The 16,315-nt window shown below is 36.5% G+C and overlaps 1 protein-coding gene across 22 annotated transcripts in view; it reads right to left on the bottom strand.

Annotated features, from left to right (window-relative positions):
* TRIM37 (tripartite motif containing 37) overlaps positions 1–16,315 on the bottom strand; it is a 213,840-nt gene that overhangs the window by 92,665 nt on the left and 104,860 nt on the right. For 15 of the 22 annotated variants that reach the window (XM_056814193.1, XM_056814198.1, XM_056814182.1 and 12 more), the window contains 4 exons: positions 13,805–14,110; positions 8,045–8,176; positions 6,932–7,121; positions 5,193–5,311 (listed from right to left, as the gene is read on the bottom strand). In XM_056814193.1, the coding sequence (XP_056670171.1) occupies positions 5,193–5,311; positions 6,932–7,121; positions 8,045–8,176; positions 13,805–14,110 (747 nt within the window). The remainder of the gene's footprint in view (positions 1–5,192; positions 5,312–6,931; positions 7,122–8,044; positions 8,177–13,804; positions 14,111–16,315) is intronic. The other 7 variants (XM_056814186.1, XM_056814192.1, XM_056814200.1 and 4 more) reach the window with 1 other exon arrangement.

The following is a 16,315-nucleotide window of genomic DNA, read 5'->3' as shown; positions in this document are numbered from 1 at the left end:
TCTACCCCAATTCCTTGTCCTAAATTTCATCTCAGGGTATCCTAGGAAAAACATACCATTTAAAAAGAAATTCCATCTACCAATCTATAAATTACATGACCGAATCAATTTGTCTCTAATGTGAAAACACAACTTTAATGCTTTCCCAAGGAGAAGATCTAACTCATTTAATAGAGATTACATTTTGGTCTAAAAAATGTAAATAAATGAATGTAAATAAAAATTGAAAAAAAATTAAATTTTAAATTGGGTGGGATGAGGGAAGACTTGTCAAAATTTATTACCAAAGAAAATGTTTTGACACCTACCTACTTGTAAGTAGGTTAAATTGTTAAAATGTTCTTTTCTGAAAAGCAAACTTCTGGTGCAAAATACTTCATCTCATTTTAACAAGGAAAAAAAATGATCTCCTTTTTAGGGTTCTGCCTCCATCTTGTGTTCCTTTACAGTATTGTTATTTAAGCCTTTAAAAGTCATTTTGAGGTTCTGGTATTTTAGGTATAAATTATTTCCCCTGAATATACTGGCTGGACAAGATCAAAGGTCAATCTGTTGGGATCTTGATTTCTAGTTCAATAGTCTTCAATGGACCACAATGCCTGTTAAGCAATTCTCCATGAATATGTGAAAGAAGTGAAGACATAAGCCAAAAATAAATGATTATGGGGGCAGTGAGGTGGCTCAGTGGATCATGCCCAGAGATGGGACATCTTGGATTCAAATTTGGCCTTGGATATTTCCTAACTGTGTGGCCCTGGGAACACTGCCTAGCCCTTATGACTCTTCTGCCTTGGAACAAATACACAGTATTGATTCTAAGGTGGAAGGTATGGGTTAAAAAAATGATTATTAAAATCTCAGTCAGAGTTTGTTAAACAAAAGGCTACAAAAGATAGCTACGATTATTCTGGTCAGTTTCTATCCTGGCCCATATTGCAACAAAAAATCAAGGAATTTAGAGTACAAAAGACTCTCTGGAATCACCTTGATACAATGGAAAAAAACCATGAATTTGGCATCAAAAGCCAGTTTGAAGTCCCATTTGCTCCAATTATTTGACTTTGAGCAAATACTAAAACTCTCAGGGTCAAAGTTAGATTCTCACCTGTAAAATGAGGGAGTTGGATTGCAGATCCCCTGAGATCTATTCTAGCCCTCATTCAATAACTAAAGAAGATAGTAAAGTTTCTCTTATCTCCCTATGTAGAGCTATATACCCATCATCAAAAAAAGCAATGTTGTTTCGAAGGACCACAAATCTGCCCTACCATCCTTTTAAAAAAAAAAACAAAAAACAGTTGACCCTTACTGCAGAAAAGATTACCATAAAGTGAACCAGGATTGATTTTCTACTTAATTAACATAGATTGCTATTCATCCATGGTGGGAAAGTCTCTATTTCCAGACTACCCATCCAACAAGTATTTACTCAATATGATAAAGACAGCCTGGTTTGGTAGAGTGATAGTACAGTGCAGGGAAGGGACACTGCACCTTGGTTCAAATCCTACCTTTGAAAGGGATTTCAGGGCATTAGGTGGTGCAGTGAACAGAATGCTGGGCCTAGAGTCAAGAAGACCTAAGGTTAAATTTGATCTTAGACACTTACTAGCTGTGAGACCCAGGATAAATCACTTAACCCTGTTTGGCTCAGTTTCCTCATCTGTTAAATGAGAAAGAAATGGCAAATCACTCCCTTATCTTTGCCAGGAAAATCTCAAATGGGGTCATGAAGAACGGGACACAACTGAACAAAAATAGTTATTATATAGGGACCTGAGGAAATCCTATTTTCTCTCTCAGTCTTCGTTTCCTCATGTGTAAAGTGGAAATAATAATACCACCTACCTCACAGAGTTGTGAAGATCAACTAAGATCTGTGTAAACTGTTTTGCTAGTAACTTACTTTATTCTGGGAATTAACAACAGGTTTTGAAGAACTTATATATTATAGATACTTGGGAACTACATTAGCTATCATTATTCCCAACAGATCTTAATAAGTATTTCCCAGAGGCAGGTCCTGGTTGTTTTCCAAGGAGAATGGGAGCCAGGTAAATCAGGTCATAAAGAAGAAAAAAGGAGCAGTAGAGAAACAGGTCAAGGAAGGGTACTAGGCACAATGAAGGCATTTTTATGCTTTTCTTCTGCCAGATGTTGACACAAATGACAAACAATGTAGAAAAATTCAGCAGTTCTTAGTTTCTATGCTGCCAGGAAGGAGGTCTAATATCATATGGCCAATTCCTAGGAGAAGAGTTTTGAGCATCACTGTTCTATCTGAAAGGATCTGTGCTCTTTGGCTAGAGCTCAATAAGAACAAATAGTCATTTTATGTTTAAATGAAACAATCAAACTAGTAGGTTTGGAATTCTTTGTTTACTAGTAGAAAAAATATCATCATCTTTAGCATCAAGCCACTAAAATGGAAATATAAGAGGAGTCCACTTGGCAGGCAATGTTGGCAAGTTTAAGGCAAGTCACATTTCATTTAGGCTCAAGAGATTCAACAGTTTCCAGTTTTCCAGTGGGTACCAATACCAGTTGTAACACAGAGCATCACAAAGCCTGCTTTTTCTTCTCCAGGGCTACTGTCAGCATTTTACAGTGATCTCTCACATGAAAAATTCTCCTGATGTATTCTACTCAAAGAAAGAGCTTTGTTTTCCCCAAGCTCAGATACAATAGGAAACTTGCCAGGAAGCCCTCAAGATATGGAATGTCAAGGTTTCTTCAGAGTTGGCTCCAGCAGAGGGCAAAACAACATCTGTGGCTGGTATTGAGTCCAGAGGTGCAAGCCTTCTCTTTCAAGCAAAATAAAAACAAAAAACCCCAGAGACGAAAGCTCCTTTTTTGTCTAAAATGTTCCCCCCTAACAGCTACATAAGGTGATTTCTTTTCTCCTCAAACCTATTCTAAGACTTTAGCTATAAATACACTGCTTAGGTATCAACAAATTAATCCAAGTATTTTTCTAAGGCTCTGATGGTGTGGATAATTGTTTTGCATTTATATAGCAACTTTATTTACGGAACATTAAGAGCTTTATAAAAACAGAGTTCTTCCCACAGCACCCTGAAATGGAGATGGGATAAATTAAAAAAGCAGTGTCTCCAAAGGCTCTTGTTCCCTTGCAGTTTAATATTTTTGAAGAGCTAAACTGAAAAGCTGGCCCCAAATGTGGTCAGGAAAATATTTCTGTAGTTCCTGAAATTCAAAATACTACAAAATGAAGGGGTTGGGATAAGTCATTTTTAAAGTCCCTCCAACTCTAAATTTGATGATTCTATCAGTGTTATTGACATTTTAAAATAACTTCTTTTCTCTTTAATAAATTTGATGCCCCAAATCTTCTGCTGTTTATGTTTTATCTGCAGTGGCAACTACTAATTAAATTACAATCTAATTACTTAAATAATCTAAATTTAATGAGAAGCAGACATTAAGAGATGAGCTATGCATGTAACCTGAAACATGCTACAAAGAAAATCAATGTAATGGCATTTTAAGATAGCATTTACCAACAAAAGGTGATGGTGCAAGCCCTGCAGGTTTCTATTTAAGTACTTTTAGAAATATTTCCCAACAAATAATTTCTCCTTCAATAGTGTTACACCTATAGGACACATTGCGTCATACTGACTAAGACTGAAGACATTTTTAGCCTTCTGTAACAGAAAGACCTTCTGCAAATGCCAACACCTACACAATGTTGCACACGGCAGATAGAGATGGATTCTGGCACCTTAATATAGGCTTCGAGCTACAATTCATCAGTCATTGAAATTCAAATGAGTGCAGAGGTGGAAGGCGGCAGACTTTAAGAAATGATTTTTTTTTTAATATCAAATATCAATAAGAAAGTCAGCATCCTTTTTTTTTTCTATCTTGCAAAGGACACAGCAAGGGGAAACCAACACTTCTACACAGATACAGAGAACTGCAAAATATCTTCTGTGCCTCAGACAAGTAGAGAACAATGAACTTACATGCCGAAAGAAATGCTTAAGACTATAACTAAACATAGCTTAAAAGAGAAGCAGTCTGTTATGAGTTGAGACTTACTGAATGACAAAAAGCTCTGTTTACCAAAAAAAATAGAAAGAAGGAAGGAAGGAGGGAGGGAGGGAGGGAGGGAGGGAAGGAGGAAAGGAGGAAAGAAGGGAAAGAGGGAGGTAGGGAAGGAGAGAGAGAAGGGAGGGAGGGAGGGAGGGAGGGAGGGAGGGAGGGAGGGAGGGAGGAAGGAAGAAAGGAAGGAAGGAAGGAAGGAAGGAAGGAAGGAAGGAAGGAAGGAAGGAAGGAAGGAAGGAAGGAAGGAAGGAAGGAAGGAAGGAAGGAAGGAAGGAAGGAAGGAAGGAAGGAAGGAAGGAAGGAAGGAAGGAAGGAAGGAAGGAAGGAAGGAAGGAAGGAAGGAAGGAAGGAAGGAAGGAAGGAAGGAAGGAAGGAAGGAAGGAAGGAAGGAAGGAAAGAAGGAAGGAAGGAAGGAAGGAAGGAAGGAAGGAAGGAAGGAAGGAAGGAAGGAAGGAAGGAAGGAAGGAAGGAAGGAAGGAAGGAAGGAAGGAAGGAAGGAAGGAAGGAAGGAAGGAAGGAAGGAAGGAAGGAAGGAAGGAAGGAAGGAAGGAAGGAAGGAAGGAAGGAAGGAAGGAAGGAAGGAAGGCAATCTATCCTATTTTTAAAAAGCACATAAACTACTACCTGGGAAAAGAGGTGGGGAGGGAGGGAAAGAATTTAGATTGCAAAAGGCCAGAAAACAATTGTTAAAAAATTGTTTCTACATGAAATTAAAAAATAAAATACAAAGTGGAAAAAAATTTTAAACAAATTAAAAAGACAAAAAGGGCACCAAAAAATTAAGTTTGACTTCTATCAATTTATATGCAATATCAACACATATGTATTATGTATGTATACAACAGACTGTATATGTATTATAAAAAGCCAAAAAAAAGCAATGATGTCACTTTACTAACTTACCTAATACAGAATGCCTTTTTCTGCAGGATACACATAACCTTTTAAAAAACAAATCTGTCGTGCTGTGTGTGTAATTAGCAAATACCAAATTCATAAACCAAAATGCTATGCTCAGATTGAAGGTTAACTTAAAGATTCTTTATGCAGTAAGTGCTTTAAGAAACTACTATCTCAGTACTACTTTACAGCCACTATTATTATAACTTCAACTTATTTACCTTCTTCAGGCACAGCTGAAGCCCCTTCAGGAAGTATGGCTTGTAATTCTCCAGTTTCAGAATTGTTTTCCATATCAGTAATTGGTGTCCCTTCTATTCGACAGCCTTTAGCATTAGACCTTGGAATATGGCAAAAAGATATTCTTTTATTACATTTCCAAATTTGAAAGTATTCATCACAATAAATAGCATGATTTCTTAATAACTCACTGACATCATTAAATATGTATGGTTCTCAGGAAATCACTGAGCCTGTGAACCTCAGTTTCCACATCTGTAAAATGATGTGATTGGATTTGACCTCTAAGGTTCCTTTCAATTCTAAATCTATCATTCTATTGTTTTATGTATTAAAGAGATTTGTGGTTTACAGAGAAATTTTATCCAAGGAACTCTTGACAAGTTTAGACATAAATAATTAAAATTCAGCATTGGCCTAGCTATCTTTTTAATTTTGAAATTTATTTATTTAAAATAATTTGCATAATTTCCAAATTGAAAAATACGAATAGACAGGTCTAGAAAATAATACCACATTGTATTTTAATTTAGTCTCTATCACTATCTTGGTTAACAAATTATTCCCATTTATAAATAATGTATAAAATGTAAAACAAAGTACAAAATGGAGATAATATTTAATCACTGATTTAATTATAATGTTAAGGCAGTGGATTATCTGTGGATATTTACCAGCATAGATTGAATTATTACTATCAGATCTTCTTACATAATAAAGAACTGTCCTTTGTAAAAATACAGAAATAACATTGATACAGCCCTGAGAGGTTAAAAATCACATGTTTGGATTGTTTTCCTCATGGTGGGAATGGGCTTGCATTGATATCATGTCAGAGATACTTAGCCTTTTTGGCAAAAGTACTTGGCTACCCATGGACAAAATTTGTAACTCTGGATTTATTTGCTCTCACCACTATTCACTCTATTCAGGCAGTAAAGAAAACAGACTTCTACAATTTAATTTGCCAGATTAAAAACAATTTCTTAAACAGCCAGCTTTATCCTAACTCAAAAGGAGGGTGCATAAAAATTGACTAGATAAAGTGGATGGCAAGACAATGTCCAATCATCATAAAATGTTTACTTAAGCAGTTTATAACTAAAGACTAAAACATATGTGATATAACATAACTAAATGACTTCCATAATTATCCAACCTGACAATTATTTAAAATTAACTATAAATGACTTAACTTTGTATTTTTGGAATCAATACTAGACATCAGTTCCAAAGAAGTAGTGGCAAGGGCTCAGCAATTGGGGTTAAATATCTGCCCAGATTCACACAACCAGGAGGTGTGAAGCCACATCTGAACCCAAGACCTTCCATCTCCAGGCCTGGCTCTTAGTCCACTAGGCCACCTAGCTGTCCCCTTGTACACAGCTTAAGGAAGGTCTCCAAGCTTAATTCAAAGATCTTTTCAATTAGACCCATTAAAGGCTATTCTAATGTTTAAAAATTTCCTGCATATTTATGTGAAGTAGAAAAGCTGATAGATATTAATGTCTCATTCAGTAGAATTAAAAATGATGAAATCAGCCTTGAAAGGATGGAAGGGTAAATTGACAGTTCAGGGATTTGAATTCATGTGTTCTAGAAGAGGAATAAATAGCATTAACCAATGTGTACTTTGATGGCACATATTGAGAAGTAAAATATTTAAAGAGATAACAAAAATAATTCTATGCATTACATTAACAAAGGGACTTAAATTTACCCCAATGTGACCATTTTCCTTGTCTTCTCCATAGCAGGCAAGCCATTTAAACCTGAAACAATCAAAACATCTGGATCCAAAACTTCACACTGTCTATCTTCAGTTTTGGGCAGTACCTCACAGATGTTGCCATGAGTTAAGGCCCGGGGTGGGCTATGTCTGCTACCAGATTGTGAGGTTCCAGGGCACCCTTAAGAAATGGAATATTCAAAGGTTTATTGTGGTCAAATCAATACATTTGATGAAAATACTGACATTAAAAGTTCTCTTAAGTCTCTATACAATTTTACCTGTGATTCCCAAATTTAAAATATATTACTGTTTAGAAATAAGGAAAGAGGATATTAATGAATTAAACTAGCCCAGCCTACCTTTTAAAGGCTCAGCTTGGACGTGAATTATTACCTTCTTTTCAAAAAATATGTATTGATTATTAGCAAGTGTACAAAGATATAGGATAAAATACTTGTCAAAAATCTTTGACGGCTCTCTATTGCCTACTGAATAAAGTGTGTAAAGTATTGATCATGACATTCTAGGGTTAGAAGCATACAATAAGGCTCCAATGTCTCTCTTGTTCTCACAGAAAATAATATTCCCACAACCAAACTAGACTAATTTTCCATCCCCTATTCTCCCTTCTACTTGCTCCTATTTCTTTGTCTTTGCTCATTCCAACCTCACTAAGTGGAATGAACTCCTCTACCTAATTTATGTTCATTAACATCCCTCTCCTGCTTAAAAGCCCAACTCAGATGCCACTTTCTCCTGAAAGCTTTCCCTGAGACTCCCCCCAAAAAGCTTCATCATTAAATTCCTCACAGAAGTGTGCCTTAGACCTCTCCTTCAATCTCATATTTCCTGAATCTCTTTCTCCCTTGTTATTTATTTATATGTGTAGATAGTCTTCTCCCATTATAAGTTCTTGAAAAAAGAAAATGTCCCTTAATACTCCTAATGCTTAGGCCCTTTGCTTTGTATATATAGTAGATGCTTAATGTTTTGCAATGAATTAAGAAACATTTCCAATATAGTTCTTTATGTCTTTGTAGTCCAGCAATAAAAATGCATCAATATTCACTATATACATCTACCTAAGCATTTCAGATTTACCTTCAGTGGAAGTCTGACAATCTGCTTTGGGGCGATGATTGTTATCTCCACAATCTACTGCTCTTCTTAGTGACAAACTTCCAGCTGTGCCAGATCGAGTAGGTTTGGGAGAATTGCTTTTCTTATTTGTGGCTGAAAAGACATGTTAATAGTCTTTTTGTATACAATAAGATATACTGTCTCAGCAAGGTCCTCTGCCTTCCTATATAGAGAGGATTCCAATAACTGTCTTCCAAAGGAGTTTCTGTTCCTTAAGGAATTATAAAGGATTCTTCTAAGAATTCTTCTAGAGAGTAGCATCAAATGAGTTTCAGCTATCAACTCAGCTTATAAAAAAAGAAATGGAATTCATCAGGGAAAAAAATTAGGAGCTAATGTTTTCAGAAGTAGAGATATATGGAATAGTGAAAGCAATGGGTTCTAATCCTGTTTTATTTGGGGAAAATCAAATTATTTCTCTATACTTCACTTAGCTCATCTACATAATGAAATGCACAGTCTAGATGAGTACTATTATCATCCTATATAAATATTTTCCTCAGTCAAAATTTGGCCAGCACCCCCAAAATAATCTATCTTGCAAAACTCAATTTATTCTATCATGAGAAAAGTGGTTCTTCAATAGGGACAGAAACTTCAAATTCTTTCCCAATAAGGCATCTAGAATGAGACTGAACTTTTGACATACAGATGAGACTTAAAACAAAGAAATCGAGGTGTAGTTAGGTGGCACAGTGGAAAGGGAACTGGGTTTCATATTGAGAAGACCTGGGTTCAAATCTGTCCTCAGATACTGTAAACCTTGAAATTTCTCAGACTTGTGAATGTTAAAAATTTCCCCATTGGACTGGGAACATTCCCCATTTTGATGAGAAAACTCCTTGCTATGGGAGGACCTCTACTCCACCCACACTTAAGATTGCTTTAGGGGAGAAAACTCCTTGCTAAACAAAGAAAGTACTTGGACCCATGCTTATAATAAGGCAAGGAGTTCTTTGAGCCAGGCCTGTTTTTTAGAATTGATACAATGAGATGCTAGGTACCTAAAAGGGTCCGGCAAGTTTTCTCTTAATGAGATTAGTTGACTCAGCTGTGTTTTCACTGGTTCAGACTTACTGAGGAGATTTGTTGACTTAGCAGGAATTCAGATGGGCAGTCCTTTGGAAAACATCTACAGTGATTGGTAGATGTAAGGACATAGGGGAGGTGACATAGGAGAAAAACCCCTATATAAGAAAAAGCAGAATCTTTTGAGAAACAATCCTTTTGGAGGATCTCTGATGAGGACCGCTTGGGAAGAATCTCTTGAGAGAGATTCTGGAAAAGGGAAGCTCTTGGAGGACAATCTCTAAGGAGATCTCGCTGGAGCTCCTCTGAGGGGACTCTGTCCCTCTGGAGGCTCTGGGGAGAGGCCCTTTGGAACTCTCTCTGGTGAAGCCAGCTGAGATGGAGCTGGCCTGGTGTCACATTTAGAATCCTTGCTTAGACAGAGCTTGTGGTGAGTGTTAAAAGACTGACTGACTGATCTCTCTCTCTTAAGACTCAGGTCTAGGTCATGTTGGCTTAAGGCCCTTCATACTTCTTTTTTCTCTCTTTCTCTCTTTTCTTTAATTCCACATTTGTATTAATTAAAATCTTTATAAACCCAGTTGACTTGGGTATTTGAATAATTGGGAATATTTCCCTGGCGACCACCTTATATTTGATTTAAAAACCAAGACACTGTAGTGAAACATATTTCTGCGGTCAAATTACTCACCCTCTCTTATATCTATCACAATTTATATCTTCCACCATTTTAACTCACTACAGTTTACAACATCACTCTTTTAAGTGTTACAGTTTAAGGCCTTCAACCATTTTAAATCTAACAATACCTCCCAACCATGTGACCCTGGGCAAGTCACTCAACCCCAATTGTCTAGTCCTTGCCTTTCTTATCTTATAATTGTTACTAAGATAAAAAGGTTTTTTTGGGGGAAGGGGTAAAAAAGATTGAAAAAAAGGAGGTTAAATGAAGTGAAGTAATATTTCTTGAAGGTTTTTCTGAGCACTTAACTTTTTTTTTAAGTGGGGGAAAATATACACCTCAATAAAAGAGACAAATTGAACTTAAATATTATAATGAATGCCCAAATAATAAATATGAAACCCTTTACCAAAAATAGTTTATTGCACAAAACTTAAGGGATTCCTGTAGACTCTAAAACCTTTTTAAAATTAACATGCTGTATTAGATAATCATTCGTTATTACACGGTGTCACATTTTCCTCAAATTATTCCACCAAAAAAGAGCCCCAACCTAATGAATAAATTTGTATGTATGAATTTAATTAAATGAAGAGGTAGGGAGTGAGGAGAAAAGGAGGATTCCTAAGTTAAACTCTTTTCTGGAATATTAGGGGTAGGATAAACAAAAAATTTAGAATAAAATGATATCAATCAAAATAAGAGGAATAAGAAGTGTGATTAAGATTGTACTGATGCAAAATTATGTTTAATCTGGATTTGGTGCAAGGAAGGAAAGCTATGCAAAGAGTAAGGCAAGAAACAAAACAAAATAGGCAAATTCTAAGGCTGATTTTTTAAAAAGACATAAAGGATCGAATGGCAGGAAAACCAATTATTGTTTTGAATGTTAATGGGCTAATTTCACCTATAAAAAGTGAAGGCAATTACAAAAACAAAACATCAAAAGTAGTTGCTTATAAAAATCATGCCGAAAATATAGTATTTTCACATAGATTCAAAGTAAAGGACTAGATAAAAATGGCATACTACTCTAAGGCTAAAACTAATCAGTCAGTATTAGAAACAAAAGAGTCACTGGGCAGCAGTTACCAATTTTTAATGAAACCTTGTCAACGCTGAATCTGCCAACTTTTCAAATCAAATCATGCTTCAATAGTCATCTAAGTAATAAAATATTTTCACTCTCCAATTCTCTATGTAGCCACTGCAACAGATGCTTAGTCACTATAGAGTCACCTCTCTCCAGATGATTCTCTCTCCTCTCTCCTACAGGGAGGTTTGTTCATCTCTTTCACCCCATCCTCCTACCACTTATTTGGGCCTTGAGAGACACGGCTTAAAAAGCTTTTAGGACAGTGGCCTAGGATTCAGGGATGGAGAAGACTGAACCAAGGCAAAATTATTAAAACAGATTAAGTTTGTCTTCAGTACTTTCTCTTTTTTCAGAATCAATCTCTTCTAATGCCCTTACCCAGAATTCATTGCCTTCTTACTATGTTAAGAGTGTTCAGAAAGCTTCACTGTTATACTCTAACCAGGTCTGCACTAATTTGAAGTAGTCTGTTTCACGATTACCTACCTTCACTGAGCTCCTAATCAAGATAACCATTCCTTGGACCAAGCCAGATGTTAACCTAAATTATCCTCAAAATGTAACAAATTGGTTCCTATTCCACCATATTCACCCTACCCTCCAACTTACTTTTCTTATAGCTAATGTTTTTTGGGATGGTTTTAAAAAGTGCTCCTCTATAAATTTTTCTTTTTATAAGAAAGAAACTGGCACCTTAAATGCCCAGAGTGTCCCAGGGCAGTTATTTCTAGTTCTTTCTAAGGGACTAAACATACAGCTCTCTTTATCATCAACACAGAAAGCAGATTCCTATAGCCCATAAACAAATAATGGGAAGCACAAGAGGGTAGGTAGGCCCTGGGTCCTGGAACCAGCTTACAAAGGGAAAATTCTGATGAGGTGATGAATAGTGCTATTTTTTAATTTGTTTTGTTTCTTGCCTTCCTCTTTGCATAGCTTCCCTTCCTTGCACCAAATTCAGATTAAACATTAACATTTGCAGAAGAAGATAAATCAATCATTTGTCAGATAATATAAATGTAAAACAAACGATAGATGCATTGAGACTATAGGTTCATCCTCTTTCACTGCTAATTCACTACTTTAGAGACTATCTGTAAGGTATAATTCACCTCCTCTTTACTCTGCCATCTGCTCCACCTTCATGACAGCAGCTTTGCCCATCTAAGGATGACTCTGTTCTGAGGAGCCTTTTGTGTCTTCATAAACTTCACCACACTGCTTGTTCACTTTACTTCCAGCTTACTCTCTGGTGAGCTCTAACTCCATGCCAGGTACCTTACCTCTGCAAGGGGACCATCCCACCCCACCAGTTTCCCAGCTCCTCTTTATGATTTTTCATCCACTATTAGAATGTAAACCCCTTGAGAGAATGGACTGTTTTGTTTTCTCGTTTTTATGGTTTGTTTTTTTAAATTTCCAGAGCTTACTATAATACCTGGCAAACAACTAAAATGTTAATAAATGCTTTAACTAGCTAAATTCTTTACTTCTGCACATACATTAAAATACCACCATCTTTACATTTATAGTTCTAGTTGTTTATATGATGTTTATGAAATCTGGCTTTGGTGTAAAATGGACTTCATTATGTAAGTATAAAAACCAAATTTGAAACTGCCTGCATAAGGAGCTCTTGTTATAGGAACTTTCTCCATGGGCATGCAACCATAACTTAACTGATACATATTAAAGGGTTGTCTTAAGGCAAATTGAGATTACCCAACTTGCAACTAGCCCTACAGAACTAGTGTCAGAAGCTAGATTTAAACTCTGGTTTCCCTGACTCCAAGTCCACCACTCTATTCACTATAGCAAGCTGCCTCAATAGGTGAAACTGAAATATTAAAAAATAGTTATACAAGAAGTTTTAGGTGATTATTGTTTCGATTTAATAAGTGAGAAGACAAGAGCTCAAAAGATTCTTGGACAAGAAATATGGTCCAATACAGGGCTCATACTAATCAAATGCTTTCTCTATGAATTAGATTCTCAAATTTGGTCACTGTAATAAACTCTAACAACCAAAAAGTTCTCATTACTCCATCTCAATCCCACAAAAATAGATCTTTAAAAGGTAGCTATATGTATTTATGTATTTATGGGGTGTATGGGGTGCTCAGGGAAGAGTAGTATCTCTGGTATGGAGGGCTTGTCGTGCCCTCCTAGGGCAGTTCTCCAACCTCTGACCCTCACCTGATACCCAGCTCTCACTTGTGGCTCCCAGTAGCTGCTAGCATGTGGCAGCGGCCACACCCCGGGCAACGGCTTCGACAGGCCAGCTAAACCTTGTGAGGGTAGCCATTGGGTCATCGACCCCTGGTGAACTAGGGCTTTGCTCACCCAGCATGTGAAGACTGCTTCGGCTGAACAGACAGAAGAAACCAATAAGAGGGTTCAACAGCTGAGAGGGCGACGCAGCAAAGCACTGTGGAGTGCTTAGGGCGTGTTGGAGCACAAAAGACAACACGGCCATCCAATGTAGCTGAGGAAGTCTCCAGGTGTAATGACTTTTCATGCTACTGGACCCAGGCTTCCAACACCGAGAGAGTGGGACTGTCTCTGTGCATCGACTTTTCCACTTAAATCTTCACACACAAAGACAATCATTATTCTCGGTTACCGAGAGACCACTACTATATGTATTTATGCTCTAAGTTCACTTGAACATGAAGATTATAAAAAGGATAATTTTTCTTCAAATTACCATAGGATTATTCTATGTAGAACTGGATAGGCCTTTAAAGATCATCTAGTTCAATGTTCTGATAAAAATCCCTCTGTCGGGGCTAGAGTTCAAACCCATCTCCTGACTCTTAGACCCAGGTTCTTTCCACTAATCTACCAGTGCTTCTAGTTAGTTTCAAAACTGTCTTATAGGAAAATGACATTTCAAAGTTCCTTTCCTACTTACAGTTCCTGATGTAGCAACTTGTAACTGCTGACTTTGTCAGAAGTTCCATCCCCAAATCTTGTAATTTGCCACAGCTTTCTGTTGGACAGGCAGCCAAAGACTGATCAGCAGAAAAAGAGTTGGACTGGACATCACAGGATCCAGCATTGTTGCTTCTTACTTCGGATAGCTGGTTTTTTACATCAGACATCTTACTTCTCACTTCAGCCATTTGTGTTTTGAGTCTCTTTAGCATCTTCAAGTCTGGAGGCACTCTCCACATTGCCTGTTGTCTCCTTTGATCTTTATCTTTTCGGGCATATGAGGCTTCAGGGAGAAAAACAAGCTGCCTTAAAATTAAAGCTTTTTAGAGTACATTAAATTATTTCCTACCCTATGCCACATAAATAGTAACATGGGGGAAAGTACGCATAATTTCATTACTGAAAATCAAAATAAAGACACAGTCACATTTGAACCTACAAAATGTTAATTTGAACCATATTCAACCCAATCATTCACATCAGCCTATGACTCTTGAATTTGAATCAGACAATGTCAACATTTCAAAATGAAAAGCTTAAAAGTCACATTCCCCCGGACATTAAACTGTGGAAATTCCTTATGAATATAAAATATAGGACCTCTGGCAACAAATTCTGTTAATTATATAGTTTTCCATTTTTTAAATAGTGGCTAAAGAGGCAGCAAGGTGGCTCAATGGATACAGAACTAGGCCTGGAGTTGGAAGGATCTGGGTTCAAATTTGAAAGCATACATTTCTTAGTTGTATAAACCTGAGCAAGTCACTTATAACCTCATTTGCCTAGAGTTGTTACTATGGCAGAAAGTAAGGGTTTGAGAGGAGAAAAATGTGGTAAAGTAATTAAAGCTCGGGCTCAACATATTTAAAGTAATAAACTTGTGCTAGCTTTTCAATAGCTTCTGATATGAGAAAAAAAGAACTCACATTAGGGATGATATATTAATTTGCAAATTTGCTTCAGCACTAGAATAAGAAAAAAAGGAAAGGAAGCTAACCACCATCTTAATAATACTAAGACTTGGAATAAAAAAAATTAATAGCCATTTGTTTTTAAAAGGACAAATGGAGCCATTTTAGGACCAGTTTTCTATGTCTGTTCCACTCTATAATAAAATCACCAATATGTGATTTTTTTTTTCAGATTTCAAAGTGAACTGAAACAAGGGAATGATTCTCTGTCAATTCAGTATCATTAATAACATCTTAACCTGTCCAGTAACTTCACTTATCAAGATTAAGAGAAACAAGGCAGCTATGTAGCAACACCAGGTCTGGAGTCAGGAAGTCCTGAGTTCAAATCTGGCCTCAGACACTTCCTAGCTTTGTAACCCTGAGCAAGTCACTTAACACCAAATGCCTAGCCCTTTCTGATCTTCTGTCTTAGAATTGATACTAAGACAGAAAGTAAGGGTTAAAAAGATGATAACCCAAACTTACTTGTACATAATGCTTTACTAAGAAAATACTCCCCCCGCCTCATAAAACATCATTGTTGAGCAATCCAGGTATTATTCCCATTTTATAAAAGAGGAAATAACCCTAAAGAGGTGAACTGATTTGCCTGTGCTTATAGTTAACAAAGGGCAAAGACAAGACTTGTTCCCAAGTCTTCTGACTTCCCCTTGGGCTCTATTATACTACTAATCCTTGCAGCTAAGAATCAGGAATGCAGCAAAAAGTCCTCAAAACACTATATAAAGTCACTCTCTTTTCTAAATCCTATGATCCTATCTACGTATTTTTAAAATAAGTACAGGTTAAGAAAGATCACGCATCATGCATTTTTGCTCTTAAAATCTCTTTACCATTGTAAGATTTCAGGTAATTAGAATCAGAAACTTGAAGGGGAAAGAAAAGGTGATAGGCAGACAGGCACAGTGAGAGAAGCAAAAAATGATAGTTAACACAGCAAGGAAAGAGTCAGAAAAAATATTAAAAGTCGACTTAAGAAACTAGAAAACCCCAGAAATTTGGGGTTGGAGTGACTGCATATATGAGCAAACAGCCCTACATATTTTGGTAGGCTCTAAGGATAGTTCTGTATTATAACACAATAATAGAGTGTTTTCAAAATGATGTAATCATAGAAAAGCTGCACAAAGGACCTTAGAGAGCACCCAATTCGGTAACACTTCAATAAACATTTATTTCAATTATCTGCTGTGTATAGAAGAATCCTATGATTAAGGACCTGGGGTTCTTAAAGATGAAATGAGACATGGACCAACTCCTGAGGGGCATTACAATCAAGTAGAGAGGGTAAGAGTACACAAAGAATTATCATATAAAATATTAAAGGAAAAGAGAGGAGTAGAAAGAGGAACAAAGTACTAATTCAGATTAAAGGGAGAAGATAGTGACACCAAGAGGTTGAGGAAAATCATTAAGAAAAGGTTAAAGTTTGTTCTAAGAATTTTAAAAAGTTGAAAACTCTAAATTAAAATTTTTAAACATTCCTATACAGAATGATAAAAAAAAAACAAACC

Source organism: Monodelphis domestica, chromosome 2 (assembly GCF_027887165.1).
Source record: "Monodelphis domestica isolate mMonDom1 chromosome 2, mMonDom1.pri, whole genome shotgun sequence".
Classification (NCBI taxonomy): domain Eukaryota; kingdom Metazoa; phylum Chordata; class Mammalia; order Didelphimorphia; family Didelphidae; genus Monodelphis; species Monodelphis domestica.
The sequence above is the reverse complement of the archived record's forward strand: the minus strand, read 5'-3'. Positions and strand labels throughout refer to the sequence as shown.